General features: G+C 44.6%; 1 protein-coding gene across 4 annotated transcripts in view; it reads left to right on the top strand.

Annotated features, from left to right (window-relative positions):
- Positions 1 to 15,669, top strand: part of DOP1A (DOP1 leucine zipper like protein A) — a 284,642-nt gene that overhangs the window by 197,591 nt on the left and 71,382 nt on the right. For all 4 annotated transcript variants that reach the window (XM_033937929.1, XM_033937930.1, XM_033937928.1 and 1 more), the window contains 2 exons: positions 6,867 to 6,922; positions 13,040 to 13,144. In XM_033937929.1, the coding sequence (XP_033793820.1) occupies positions 6,867 to 6,922; positions 13,040 to 13,144 (161 nt within the window). The remainder of the gene's footprint in view (positions 1 to 6,866; positions 6,923 to 13,039; positions 13,145 to 15,669) is intronic.

Here is a 15,669-nt window from a genome sequence, read left to right as displayed (position 1 = left end):
AAACTCACGGGGACGGGATGGGGAAATTGAGTTCCTGAGGGGTTGGGGACACATTTGTCCCCGTGTCATTCTCTAGAACCCTAGAACTGAAATATTAAGAAAAACTTCCAAATGCACTTGATTTGGTTTCCCATGTGACCAGACATTTACAGGGATATTTCAAGAAGAATGTGCCACCTCCTGCCAAGACCTTGGATCTTAGCTGGAGGAAGGCTTTATGATGATATTGAGTTGGTCTTGATATATCTGGGAAAACCGATACACTATGACCATAAAATAACATTGCTTTTTTGGGGAAATATGCTTTCATAAGTTTCCTCTTTTCATCCATAGATGCCATTGTCACTAATAAACTGGATCTTTTTGAAATAATTGATTGCATATTTTCCAAAAAAGTTGTAAGATCCAAACTATCAGGAGAATTCAAGACATCTAAGTCCCCTTCCTGCCTTGTTTCTTTAATTGCCTGAGGTACATAATGCACATTAAGGATCTCCTTATCTTCCATATTAATTTTCAAGATATCTGTTAGATATAAGAATTTAAGAGTCACCGCTGCTGGGTCAGACCAGTGGTCCATCGTGCCTAGCAGTCCACTCATGTGGCGGCCCTTGGTTTAAAGACCTGTGCCCTAACCGAGCCTAGCTTTACCTGCGTTCAGCAGGAACTTGTCTAACTTTATCTTGAATCCCTGGAGGGTGTTTTCTCCTATAACAGCCTCCGGAAGAGCATTCCAGTTTGCCATCACTTTCTGGGAGAAAGAAAATGTGTCTGTGGAAAATTCAATAGCCTTAAATTAGCTGATATAGAAATATTTTCCAGCTTAGAATGTATTACTAAGTTATCTTTAATGGCCAAAGCCTGTACTGACTGGCAAACTTGAATTTGGTTTTCCATTTTTCCCATTGAATTTTCCAAAGCCATTAATCTTGTATCTTGTTCAGCCAGTTTAACTGAAGTACCTTCAGTAAACTTGCTGAAACTGTGTAAATTTTCATGCAATGTTTTATCCATTGTTTTAATGGCTAACATTATATCTTTCAAAGATATCTCCCTAGTTTCAGAAAATGAATCCTCAAAGAGGTTGAAACTACAATTGGGGGAGGGATTACAGAAAATTGAGATTCTATGGCCTTAGGAGACTGGGCTATATTACATTACATTAGTGACTTCTATTCCGCCTTTACCTTGCAGTTCAAGGCGGATTACATAAGAATTGATTTGATCTTAATACATAAGGTTACTACATAGGAACATTTTCTAATTTGCTAAGGAGTAGATTGGTAATGCCGATGGAGTTTGGAACTTTATTGGTAAAGTTATATTGGTTTTATGTGTTTTTTGAAGAGTAAGGTTTTTGTTTCTTTTTTGAAAGTTTTGTAGTCTGTGGTTGAAGTCAGAAGATTGGTGAGTTATCGGTCCAGTTTTGCTGCTCTGGTTGCCAGAAGGTTGTCATATATTTTTCTTTGTTTGACATTTTTGGTTGGCGGGTGTGCGAATATTGTGTGAGTTCTCCTGTGTCTGATTGAGGTGGAATGGGGTGTTTCCGTTTATAGCTTTGAATAGTAGGTAAAGGAATTTGAAGTGTATTCTGGCTTGTATTGGGAGCCAGTGTGAATCATGGTAGGCCTCCGTGATGTGGTCGTATTTTTTCAATGAGTAGATAAGTTTTAGGGCTGTGTTTTGTATTGTTTGGAGTTGTTTCATCTTTGTTGTTGGGCAGGGGAAATATAGAATGTTGCAGTAATCTATTAGGCCTTGGATTAGGGATTGAACCACAAATTGGAATTGTTTTCTGTCGAAGAATTTTCTGACTTGTCTAAGGTTTCTCATAGTGGCGAATGATGTTTTTATAATTTTGTTCATTTGTGGTTGCATGGTACAACCTCTGTCTATCAGCACTCTGAGGAGTTTTAGTGTGGGCTGAATGGGGTAAGAGATCGAGTTAATTTCTATGTTTGTCAAGGTTGGGGATTTGCAGTTTTCAGGGAGGATGAAGTTTGTTTTGTCCGGGTTAAGTTTTAGTTTGTGTTCTTTCATCCATGTTGCTACTGTTTCAAGTGTTCCGTGTATTGTGCCTGTCATGGAAGGTTCAAGTTGGTCGAAGGAGATGAGTATAGTGATATCATCTGCGTAACTGTAAGAGGTAATGCCTAGTTTATCTAGGTAGGAGCTTAGGGTGGCAATGTATAGGTTGAAAAGTATGGGAGATAGGGGAGATCCTTGTGGCACTCCACATGGGTTGGACCAAGGATCCGATTTTTCTTTGTTTGTTTTTACTCTAAGTTCTGGATTGTAGGAATCCTTTAAACCATGTTAGAAATTTTCCTGTAATTCCTATTGCATCTAGAGTTTGCAAGAGGATGTCGTGGTCTACTAGATCAAAGGCTGCAGAGAGGTCTAGTTGTATGATCATCATTTTTTTTTCCAGTGCAGAGGTATTGTCTCGCTATGTCCATGAGTGTTCCTAGTAGGGTTTCCGTGCTGTAGTTGGTTCTGAAGCCGGATACCGTGGGGTGGAGTAAGTTGTAGTAATCTAGGTAAATGTTTAGGGCTTTAGCTACTAGGCCTTCCATTAGTTTAAAATATAGTGGGATTGAGGCTATAAGTCTATAGTTAGATGGTTGGTCTGTTGCTCCCTTGGGGTCTTTTAGGATTGGAGTTATGATGATTTCGCTGAGGTTTTGTGGGAAATGGCCGTCGGTGAGTAGGGTTTATATCCATTGTAGGAGCAGAATGCGAAATAGCGTACTGGAGGTTTTCAGAAGTTATGGTGGGCAGTGATTAAGTTCGCAGGCTGCATGACTGTATTTGTTATATAGTTTATTGAAGTCTGACCATTGTATAGGTGAGAAGTGGGACCAAGTTCTGTCTGCTGCTATCGATTCTTTTTCTGTAGGAGAAGTTGAGATTTCTTCTAGGTGAGTCGGTGTATCATTGAACGTGGATCTGATGTTAGCGATCTTATTTTTGAAGAATGTGGCTAATGCGGTGGTCAGATATGGTGAGGTGTCTGTGAGTACTTTTAGTAACTGGAATATCTTTTTTGTGTCTTGGGATCCTTCTCCTATTTGCTTTGTGTAGTATGTCTTTCTTTTTTCTTTCAGCTTTTGTTTGTAATTTTGGTGAAGTATTTTCCATTCTGCTTTTGTGGAATCTTGGCTACTTTTTCTCCATTTTCTTTCTAGTTGTCTGCATTTTCTTTTGAGTTTGAGTAGTTCATTGTCAAACCATTTGTCGGACTTTCTATGTATTCTTGTTTTGGATTGTTCCGGGGCTAGTTCATCTAGGGTTGCTGTGCTTAGGATGTTCTGTCTTGGGGCCTATGGATCTGATATTCACATATGCACAATTGAGAGTGATGTAGGCTGTTTGTGTGATCCGAGTTATTTTGGGATAGATGAGTGATCTTAGGCATGGTTGTGTATTGGTCTTGCAAGGGTTGGTCGATCTTCTTGTAGTATGTATGGTGGATTGGTAGGTGTGGGTCTGATAGTTTGTGATATTATCTATTGAGAGTTGTCTGGTAGGTTGGATGGTTCCCTTGGAGATGGATATGGTTGGTATGGGTGAGATGTTTGCTGTTATCTTCTGGTTGGTTAGGAGTAGGGTAATCAGTAGGATAGCTTGATATTTTTGTGGTGTCATTTTCATCGTGGTAGCGGTAGTGGGGGTAATGGAAGTGTTGAGGATGTTCTTTTTCTTTTCTGTCTTGTTGCTAGTCGGTGATGGAGAGGTTGGTTTGTGGTGTTGTGGGTGGCTGGTGTTGGATGGTGTCTTCGTGAGGGATGGTTAGGAGGACTTGAATTTGGTTAAGGTCGCTTCTTGGTCGTTTCGCAAAGGCGCTCGCTAAGGCGCCTTTGACGTGGGCCTTCGATGGCGCGCCGAATGGCTGTGCGCCATTGGGTTTTGAGCCTTTTAACTGGCTCAGTGGTGGAACGTCGGGGGAAAGGGGCGGAGTGCGCTCCCACACTTCCTTCCCTCTGCTCAGTTCAGGTGCGGCTGCCGGGGCCGGTGAGTAAAAGAAAAAGCAAACTAATTTTTAAATTAAATTAAATCAACTTGTCTTGCACATTGCTGCTGAGCCTATATCTTCAACTAATTGGACTTTCCCATTCAGAAGAGATATCCAAGTTTAAACTTGAAAGTTTACTCCTATCAGTCAAGGGTTGGGGGGGGGGAGGGATAGCTCCCACCCCCTTTTTTTGTTTTTCCATTGATGAAGGGTTGTTAGTTCAAACAATGCTTTCATATCAGGCTGCCAGTTGGGACAAAGAATCTAAACAACTACCTCTTATGTCTTTCTCATATCTGGAATTTAGAAAACGTTTGAAAACGTACTTGTTCTCTAGATTTTTGGGTAATTAAATTCCATGATGATTGCTCGGTTGTAAGTAGATGTACCGTATTTTCACGTAGATAACGCGCACCCGTGTAAAACGCGCACACGGGTAGAGCGTGCGGGAAACCAAAATTTATGTAAATAAATTTTTATATACCGCGCACACCCGTATACCGCGCATGCTGCCCGACTCTCCCGTCGCCGACCGACTCTCCTTTCGCCCGCCACGACTCTCCTCTTGAGACCCCGACTCTCCTTTCGCCCGCCCCGACTCTCCTCTCCCCCTTGAAGTCCTGTCCCCACCCTGAAAGCCTGATGCCCCCCCCGACATCCGATTCACCCCCCCCCAGCAGGACCGCTCGCACCCCCACCCCGAAGGACCACTCGCACGCACCCGCACCCCCACCCCGAAGGACCGCTCACACGCACTCGCACCCCCACCCCGCAGGACCGCTCGCACCCCCACCCCGAAGGACCACTCGCAAGCACCCGCACCCCCACCCCGAAGGACCGCTCACACGCACTCGCACCCCCACCCTGAAGGACCGCTCGTACCCCCACAGCCTCCCGACCCCTCCCTCCCATCATGTAGAAGCTCCTACCGGAGTCCTGTTGCTTCCTCTTGGCGGTCCCGGCCCTTCTGTGAGCCCTGCGCCTGCGCTGCTGCTTCCGGCGGTCCCGCCCTTTTCCTGACATCAAGCCCTCTTGCCCCGCCGACCATGTGCCCAAGGCCCCGCCCCCAGGAGGGACCTAAGGCTCCAGGGCCTATTCTGATTGGCCCAGGCGCCTTAGGCCCCACCAGTAGGCGGAGCTTTGGGACGGATGGGCCAATCCGGCCTCATTCCGTCGTTGGCTGCCTGCCGGACAGGCGGGTTTGGCTCCCGTCTGTCCGGTCAACTACACAAAAGTACGGGGAAGGGGGGTGGGGGTGTCGTGGGGGTCGGCCAGGGGGGTTGCGGGTTGGCTGGGGGGGCGGTCGGAGGTTCTTGGGGGGGGGCAGTCGTTGGGGGGAAGGGGGTTTGCGTCGAGGGCAGGAGGGCCTGGGATCCCTCCTGCCCGTAATGTAGTGCGGGGTGGGGGTTGGGGGTCTCCGGGGCCAGGAGGGTTTGGGTTCCCTCCTGGCCCGATATTGTCGGGGAGTTGGGGAGTCGGCGGGGCAAGAGGGCTTGGGCTCCCTTTTGCCCCGATCGTGTCGGGGAGTCGGGGGGGCAAGAGGGCTTGACGTCAGAGAAAGGGCGGGACCGCCGGAAGAAGCAGCGCAAGCGCAGGGCTCACAGAAGGGCCGGGACCGCCAACAGGAAGCAGCAGGACTCCGGTAGGAGCTTCTACATGATGGGGGGGGCGGGAGGCTGTGGGGGTGCGAGCGGTCCTTCAGGGTGGGGGTGCGTGCGAGCGGTCCTGCGGGGGGGGGGGTGAATCGGACGTCGGGGGGGGGGGAACTATGTAAAAAAAAATTTTGTACAACGCGCTCACGTGTATAACGCGCAAGGTTATGTGCGGTTTGTAAAAACCACATATAGCGCGCGCGTTATATGCGTGAAAATACGGTAATCTTTTGTAAACCGCATAGATCTGCAAGGTTATGTGGTCTAGAAGTTAATATTTTTATGTTATGTTATATAAATTTAATTATTTTTTTTTAATGCACTCTGGATTTTTTTCTCTGTGCTTCTTCTGTACTTCACTGTGCTCTCTAGCTCTACCCACAGTTTTTCCCTTTTGCATGCGTGCCAGCAGGAGTATGTTTGTACTGCTTTCTCCATTTTATTATTTTATTCAGTGTTTTTTGTTCCTTCAGAGGGGAGTGCCTTGTCCTACTGGAGATTATGATCTGGGGACTATCAGGTTCCTTCTCTTTTTCCGGTTTAAATTAGTGGTGATCATTTTTTTCAAGCATTTCTAGCTTTGACATTAGAATATTGACAGGTGACTTAGCTGCACCATGTGGTGACGCCACTGGGGAACATTCTAATGTTCTCTCTGTCTTAATATCTGCTTGCATTGGAGCACAATCCACTCAGTTGGACTGTTTTAGCGGGAATTCTAGAAAAAGAAAGTAGCAGGTAAGAACTAATTTCTCCATATGTAGATGTATCTCGCGTGATTGCTTGTGGATATGCTGAAAACCTAGCTGCATGTGGAGCCGACAGGACAGGTTTGTGAAACTCTGATCTAGAAACTAACTTTAGAAACAGTCTTCCTCTCTCAGCCCTAGAATGCCTGTATGATAGGGATGGAGTGAAAAAGCTTAGGGGAGATATTAGAAATTGTATGTGTTGATTCCCCAATGAAAGCCAGTTGAGGGAAAATACAATTGGAAAGCAAGTGTTTTTAACAAGTCACAACATATAGGAGTATGGAAGGTGCTGGCAGAGGTTTTTCATAATTATTAAAATGTGCTTTATTCTTAATTATGTGTAAAACTATGTATGTGTAAGACTATGCTGCTTTCTCATTTTGGATTACTGGAAAGACCTAGGTGGGGACTTAATTGCTAGTGGAACAATCTTTGTCTGTTTTTCAGAAACATCTTTCACTGGAAGTCTGCATGCTGCAGTATTTCTATGCCTACATTCAAAGGTAAGCCAAAATGGGTAGCAAAGAATACCTGAGATATGGGAAAGAAATGATATTTTTAATCCTTTTCAGTTGAACTGGTTCTTAATGATTAATGAACAGGTATGAGAGTTACAATTAAATTCAGTCACCAAAGACCCAAGATTCCCAACGTCGAGATCTCTGGATATGGGATTCCCAACTTAAGGACCCAACTTCCACAACTACTTTCTACTCTCTGTCCCCACCTATCTTCTCACCAACTTTGCAACTCTTTGTGACCCTAGGCAAGTTACTTAACTCTTCATTGCCTCAAGTACAACAACTTAGATTGTGGGCCCACTAGGGATAGAGAAAGAATTTCTTTATAATATGTAAATTGCTTTGTTTGTAACGCAGAAACGCAGTATATTAAAGAAGAGTGACCAAGATGATAAAGGGAATGGAACTCCTCATATGAGGAAAGACTAAAAAGGTTAGGGCTCTACAGCTTGGAAAAGAGACAGTTGAGGGGGAGATAGGATTGAAGTCTACAGAATCCTGAGTGGAGTAGAACAGGTACAAGTGGATTGATTTTTCACTCCATCAAAAATTACAAAGACTAGGAGACACTCAATGAAACTGCAGGGAAATACTTTTAAAACCAATAAGAGGAAATATTTTTTCATTCAGAGATTAGTTAAGCTTTGGAACGCGTTGCCAGAGGTTTTTGTAAGAGTAGCTAGCGTAGCTAGTTTTAAGAAAGGTCTGGACAAATTTCTGGAGGAAAAGTCCATAGTCTGTTATTAAAGACATGAGGAAGCCTCTGCTTGCCCTGGATTGGTAGCCTGGAATGTTGCTACTCTTTGGGTTTTGGCCAGGTACTAGTGACCTGGATTTGGCCACTGTGAGAATGGGCTACTGGGCTTGATGGACCATTGGTCTGACCCAGTAAGGCTATTCTTATGTTCTTAAATGCATTACTCTTACCCTTATGCAGCCATTTAACCCACCATGGGGTGCTAGCTGATAGGTAGAGGTATGGATGAGTGGTTGGAGGTTAAATAGGTGGGGAGTACTTCCGAGTGGAGTTAGTGGAGCATAGTGCTTTGGAGTTTTTGTGTGGGAATGTATGTGAGGCCTCCTTGTCCTGAAGCAAGGGCTCCAAGATATTTAGGGCTACACCAAAGATTCTCCAGGTCACTGGTTAGAGATGTTTGTTAAACCTACTTTCACATCTAAACACCAAAATTGACATGGAAGAAAAATTAATAAAGTTCTATAGCTTTCCTCCAGACTAGCACAGATGAATGGGTTATGCACATCTACCTACAGATTGTGACTAAGAACAACTGACTTGCAAGTAATCTATAAGAGGGCTGTGCAGTTGTTCTAGAGCCGGTGTGTCCTCAGTATCCAGCAGATGGTAGAGGTCTTAAGTCTGTGCAGTCCTGATTTGAATCTTAGGCCTGGGGGTGTTAGTTTCTCAGCACTGGGTTTCTCCCTTGCCCTTTGTACTTATGTTCCTTAATTTTTTTTATTTTTTCTGGCAAATTTGTTGCCTTCATTCTTTTTAGCAGTTCCTGAGGCTCACTTAGGCATTGGTAAGGAATTTTTCTGTTTTTATTGAAGAGATTTTATTTCATCTCTCACAATTGAACTATTTGGTTTTGCATCAGCTATTTTTCTCTTGATGTCTCAGAAAAATCAGTGATTCAAGTGATGCTCTAAATGCAGCAGAGTAATCTCTGTAACTGGCCAACAAAGTTGGCATCTGTTATGCCTAGGCTGAGGAAAAGCTGGAGGGAGTCATGGTAACTGGTAGAACGCAGCCACTTTGAGTCACTGGAGGGAGGTGCATTCCTGACATTAATGTGGTCTACTGTGAAGACCTTGGACCAACTCCGGCAGTTTCCATCATGGCACAGGATCATCATCAGATAACACTGGATGTGTGTTTCTGACCCCTATGGCAGGCTTATCACACGCCAAAGCACGATGCCATGTCAGGTCGACATCTTTGTGCATCCATACAATAAATTTATGCTGTTGATTTATTTCCTTTGACTCGTCCTTACTAGGAAAGACCTTGGTCCAATCCCACTTTTTCTAACTGTTATGTTTTTTGTGGGATTTTTTCCTGTTGGACTTCTTTTTGTTGTATGCATAGGCCTTGACCATAAAGCCTTTAATCGTGTTCTCTGTTTAAAAATGTGGAAAAGACGGGAACAATTTTATAATTTTTTTTTACACTGAAAACTTTGTATTATTTTGTTTAGAGCTGTTAACCACTTTAAATTTTCAGTATTAGCCGATATATAACATTATTAAATCAAAACAAGAGACTTTTTTGGTGCTTCTAAGATATTGGCCTCAGTTCCTATGGCTGGAAGAGCTGCATTGGACTCTTGGGGTGCACCGGCATTGAGGAGGTCTCCTCCTACCTCAGTATCAGGCACCGGTAGGGTCTTGGGCCAGTCAGCATCGGACTTTTCTCCGAGGATGCACCTGGATTCAACAACATTCTCATCAGCACCAAGGGACCTTGATGTTGTTCATTGAGCAAAAGTGAAGAAGCAGCAACGCTGGTTCTCTTTGAAACAAATTGCCAGGGGCCTCAGATTATCAGCGGACCTAAGATTCATTGGTGCTGTGAGGATCATATCCCCCCTCCTCTGTGGTGTCAATACTGATGCATCAGTCTCTTGATCGCTGGTACCAGCCTTCCGATTCGGTACCTGTATCTTCACAAGCTTTCCCTGAACCAATGCAAGCCACTTTACCAATGCCTGCTTCTCAGGAACAGTTCCAGGGCATGCTACAGGGGGAGCTGGAGTGAATCTTGACCTGACACGATCCTGAGGCTCCAAAGGTGTCAAGGCTGACTAAGGCTTCAGCCTATGTGATCCTGGAAGACCGTGCCCTGTCTGTTACCTTCGTGTCATCAACACCTAGAAGGGGATCAACATCAGCCTTGGAAGAGGCAAGGTTCCTCTCCAACCCATCGGGGGAGGATGCCCCCCCCCCCAATGTACTGGTCAGGTCCTATACCTTGAAACTCATGCTCTGAGTCTGGACATCCATCTAGTCACCCGGGGTAGACACAGACACAGCCTTCCCCAGAAGAGTTCTATGCTGATTCTGAATCTGACGTGTTTGGATTTCTGCAACTCCCAGATTGCGGGAAGGGATTGAACACCTAGAGCAGCGATGGCGAACCTATGGCACGCGTGCCAACTGTGGCACGCGAAGGCCTTGCAGCTGGCACGCGCAGGGCCGCCATCAGGGCAGTACTACCAGGGGGTGCACAAGAGAGAGAGCTGAACGGGGACGATGGGGGACCCGCGGGGTTAAATATAACTTGAGCCGTGAGGCTCATCTTCTACTCCGACTGCCCTGCCGCTCACACAGCCGATCGGAAATCTTCCCCGATGTCAGCGCTGACGTCGGAGGGAGGGCTTAAGCAAAGCCCGCCCTCCGACGTCAGCGCTGAAGTCGGGGAAGATTTCCGATCGGCTATGTGTGCGCGGCGGGACAGGCAGGAAATAGAAGACAAGCCTACGCGGCTCGAGCTACATTTTGCTGAGAAAGTTGCTAAGATGGGCTGGGAGACAAACGGGGAACACAAAAGGGGGAGGGAGTGCATTTTGGACACAAGGCATGAACTTGGGAGAAAGGAAGGGAGGGAAAGAGATGCTGAAGTGGGGGAGGGAATGGGTTTTTGGACACAGAAGGCATGAACTTGGGAGAGAGGAAGGGAGGGAAAGAAAGAGATTCTGAGGTGGGGGAGGGAATGGGTTTTTGGACACAGAAAGCATGAACTTGGGAGAGAGGAAGGGAGGGAAAGAGATGCTGAGGTGGGGGAGGGAATGGGTTTTTGGACACAGAAGGCATGGACTTGGGAGAGAGGAAGGGAGGGAAATAGATGCTGAGGTGGGGGAGGGAATGGGTTTTTGGACACAAGGCATGAACTTGGGAGAGAGGAAGGGAGGGAAAGAGATGCTGAGGTGGGGGAGGGAATGGGTTTTTGGACACAAGGCATGGACTTGGGAGAGAGGAAGGGAGGGAAATAGATGCTGAGGTGGGGGAGGGAATGTGTGTTTGGACACAGAAGGCATGGACTTGGGAGAGAGGAAGGGAGGGAAAGAGATGCTGAGGTGGGGGAGGGAATGTGTTTTTGGACACAGAAGGCAAGGACTTAGGAGAGAGGAAGGGAGGGAAAGAGATGGTTGTGTACACGGGGAATAGAAGAAAGGAGAATTTTTGGTCATAGGGAGGGAGTGAGGTACAGACAGTGGCATACCAAGGTGGGGGTGGGGGCGGTCTGCCCCGGTTTTACGCCCCAAGGGGGTGCACAGCTGGCCACCCTCCAGTGTTCTCCCTAGGCTGGCAAACTGCGTCTCTTTAGCCACTTGAGTGCCACCGCCGCCATTGGGAACAGGCCGGTGCCAAGTTCTCCCTGCTTTTCCCTGTGGGGCCGACCAACTCTCGCCACCCGCGTCAATTCTGATGTCGGAGAGGACGTTCTGGGCCAGCCAATCGCTGCCTGGCTGGCCCAGAACGTCCTCTCCGATGTTAGAATTGACGTCGAGTGGCGAGAGTTGGTCGGCCCCGTGAGGAAGAGAAGCAGGGCGAACTCGGCGCCGGCCTGTTCCCGATAGCGGCAGTGGCAGCCTATTCCCCAGTGGCGGTGGCAGCATTTTCCCAATGGTGGTGGCATAGGGGAGGGCAAGGAGAAAGAAAGAAAGGGGGGAACAGGGAGCCAAAAAAAAAAAAAAAGAAAGAGGGCTGGGTGAAACAAAGAAAAATGGGGCACGGAGAGAGAGAGAGAAAGACAGACATACAGAATGAAAGGGGTATGGAGAGAGAGAAAAAGAAAGAAGGGGGCAGGGTGAAACAAAGAAAAAGTTTGGGGAGGGAATGAGGTCTGGAGGAGAGAAAGCATACAGGAGGCTGAAAAAAGGGAAATATTGGATGCACAGTCAGAAGAATAAAATGCAACCAGAGACTGATGAAATTACCAAAGGTAGGAAAATGATTTTATTTTCAATTTAGTGATCAAAATGTGTCCGTTTTGAGAATTTATATATGCTGTCTATATTTTGCACTATGGCCCTCTTTTACTAAACCGCATTAGCGTTTTTTAGCGCAGGGAGCCCATGAGCTTCAAGAGCAGCGTGGGGCATTCAGCGCAGGTCCCTGCGCTAAAAACCACTATCGAGGTTTAGTAAAAAGGGAGGGGGAATATTTGTCTATTTTTGTATAGTTGTTACTGAGGTGACATTGCATAAAGTCATCTGCCTTGACCTCTTTGAAAACCCGCGGAATATAAATGATAATTAACATTTTCTCTGCGTACAGCGTGCTTTGTGTTTTTAAAATTTTATTGTTGGTAGATCATTTTGACTTGGCCACAAAGGTAAGGGGGAGGGAGGGGAGCTGCTGAAAGAGTCTACCTTGACGTGGTTGCAGGCTTACAAATCTTTTGGTCAAAGAGTGCGGCGACAGAGAAAAGTATGTGTGTATTCGGCCCATGAATGAAATCATTAAAACATTATAAATTGCCAATAAATTGAAATGAAAACCAAAGGATTGTGAATCAAATTGATTCTCTGACAATACAAAGATTCCAACCTTTAAAAATGATGTTACATAGTTCAGGCAACTTTATAAAGAGTTTTTAGATACTAAAATCTTGTTATTAAGGTTTAATTGACGTGCTGGCACTTTGAGGAAATTCTTTGGTTTTGTGCGGCAGTTTGGGCACTCGGGCTCAAAAAGGTTAGCCATCACTGACCTAGAGTATGGAATCCTACAGGAACTAACAGAAAGAAGATTATCAAAGGTAAAAATCTAATCTTCCAGTCATATCACATTTGTTAACCTATAATACCATCTAAAAAAATGCAAGCTAACATAGCAAACTTATTTGAATAAATTCTTATATCTTTCAACAAAGTCATGAAGCATGAATCAGTCTGACCATGGCATAACTTTGGACATTGTTAATGGTCTTCCCCCCTCCTCTCCCATACTTCTTTCAGTTGATCTAAATGGACTAATAATCTGTGTTTTCAATTCAGTATCTTATGTTGTGTAGATGCATTCTTTACTCTGCTTTCTTTGTGGGATTTATTGATGTTTTATGCTGGCTTCTTACAGGATTCCAGTCTCTAACCTGGTAGATAGTTGGGCATCCCTGCTTAGCCTCCTGAAAGATTCCATACAGCTTAATCTTCCAGCACCAGGACAGTTTATCATACTTGGGTGAGCCATTCGGTATTTTAATTCAGAATTTAATCACATCTATGTTCAGTCATTCTCCTCTTATAGCCCAGTGGTGCAGTATAGAATGTGAATTGAATTCTACAGACCTCAGATAAATTCTGAATTCTTTTTCCAATAACATGATCTCCAACCTAGCTTTTTCTCTCTTTTTTCAATTGTCTTTTGCCTTGTTATGGAATTATTCAATGTGCACTTTTGACTGCTTATTTCATCATGTAACATATCAATTATTTTGGGATGCTGTTCCATTTCTACAGAACTAATCACTTCACAGTTATATCTACAGCTGGCTGCACCTGACTTAACTTTCCTGAAAAGCTACTTTGAGTTTCTAACAAGCTTGTGGGTGCTCCATAGAAGCCTACAACCTAAATGACTGCATTTTCCCTTCCCTAAGTCCCTACTGTTCTGAGTTGCTGACATTCACAGTCTATTTCTTTAGTTTTATAACCTTGGAGCACTAACCGCAGCTAACAATGCTGTCATTTGATAGAGCGATGTCCACGGCCAGAAAACAATTGATTTTTTTAACAGGTTCAGAGTACTCACTTTTATCATAAGCCATCAGTTATACATATTTATCGTATTTTACTAAAAATATGCTAGAGTTTTGCTGCAGTTGGAATGCCAGAAAATTCTTATTTATAGAGGTATTGTGCATACAAAAAATTGTGTGCATGATATTTTTAAATTTTGCATACTGTATTAAAATAAAGTATAATCAATGACTGGTAATTAAAGAAGACTTCAGAAAAAAAAGAGATTATTTAAAGGCAAAATGTATGCTTTTAGTGGCAAATTTCCACAGGAATGCAGCAATGACAGCTTATAACAAAGGCCTCTGGTTTTCAGTGAGTTTAATAATATACAGATCCCAAAACAGAGCTCTGAACTGCAAGCAGTGTCAACTTTTTCCATCAACACAGCAGTGTCAGTAGTGGTTGTTATATCAGCAGCTTCTCTTGTGTTCCACTGATTGTTAAATGAAATTCCTACAAAATCAGAAGCCTTAACCATAAAGCAGTAGATCACGCGCTCCCTATACTCATACATCCCCCCTGTCTTCTATCTCATCCCATACAATGCACACTATCTTCCCTTCTCCTAGCTAGTGTCCTCCCTCGACACTCTCTCTCATCACTCAACATTTTCTTCCCCCAATGCACTCTTCCTCTCCCTACACATATTGTCCTCTTGTGCCCCTAGTTCATCTCCCTGCCATAGTTTCTGCTCATCTCGCCTCACCACCGCAGTCTTTCTCACCCTCCATGATGCTTCCAGCTGTCAGCCTCCCTGTGTCAGTCTGTCTGCTATTCACTAACCAAGAGCACAGCATCAACAAATGTGCCTCCTAGGGGCTTTCAGAGCTGGCTATTTTATGTTGCCACACTCACATGGGCTGACTAGTGAGAATTTCTGCTCAGAAAACAATACCTTTTGTGCTAGGTTAATTCTACATTGAACAGATACACAGAACTCATCCAGGAGTAACTGGTAAGTCCTAGAGAGATAGCCATGGTTATAATGAGTACTTTCTGTAATTCTGGTTTTGTATTAGAAACCTCTGCCCTGGAGGAGAAACAAAATGGTGGCGGTGTGGTAGCAGTGAGACGGATTTGCTCCGCTTTACCTTGCCATTGTTTTGGACAATACTACTTTTACCCAGGACTTTTAAGTTCTGCAATACCCCATACCAAACGCAAGGGCTTTCTACAGGCGGACCCTTCCTCGCTGGACAGATTTCTCATGAGCTCACTGGCTGGATTAGAGGGAGGAGGTTTCCCAGCGTTAATTTCAGCGGAGGGAGCCTCTGATGTTTTGGGATTGGAGACATCATTATCCCCTCCCGCAACTCGACTTCCACCAAATCTGGCATCAGAAGACGTGGTAAGAGCAGGCGTGAACAACCGGAAGAGTCTGAAACTTCACAAAGTGAGGGGGTCCCACGTTCTCACAGGTGCCGAGTCTCCAGTGCAGATGGTGGAAGAGACCTGCGTTTCCCAGGTCACCTTGGAAAACATTTGGCAGGTTCTACAGAAGCTTGAGGTGGCCGCTACAAAGGCTGCAGGTGATACTTCTGCTATATTAGCCAAAATAGACGTGTTAACAACTTCAGTGCAAAATTTACAGAATGAAACTACTGCTAAATTTACTCAAATTGATGTTGAAATTGCCTCTATACAGAAACTCTCAGGTTCCTTAATTAAAGAAAGGGTGTTTCTTCAAAAGAAAATTGAACAATTAGAAGGTTAAACTTAAGAGTTTTGAATTTTCCAAAGTCTACTGTCTCAACTCCACTAAATATGTTCAAAAAATTTCTTATGGAAAAATCTGAAATATCCAACAGAGACTATTTCACCGATAAATAGGATTTCTTACTTCCTAATAATAAAAAAAACCTGATTTACCTGCAGAGAGTAATCAGGCTGATAAACCGCAATCGTTTCACTTTAATAATATAACAGAGATATTGGAGAGTTCACAAGAGGCCATTGAATATAGAG

This window comes from Geotrypetes seraphini, chromosome 3, assembly GCF_902459505.1.
Source record: "Geotrypetes seraphini chromosome 3, aGeoSer1.1, whole genome shotgun sequence".
NCBI classification, from domain to species: Eukaryota; Metazoa; Chordata; class Amphibia; order Gymnophiona; family Dermophiidae; genus Geotrypetes; species Geotrypetes seraphini.
Note: the sequence above shows the minus strand (reverse complement) of the source record. Positions and strands in the feature narration are given on the sequence as shown.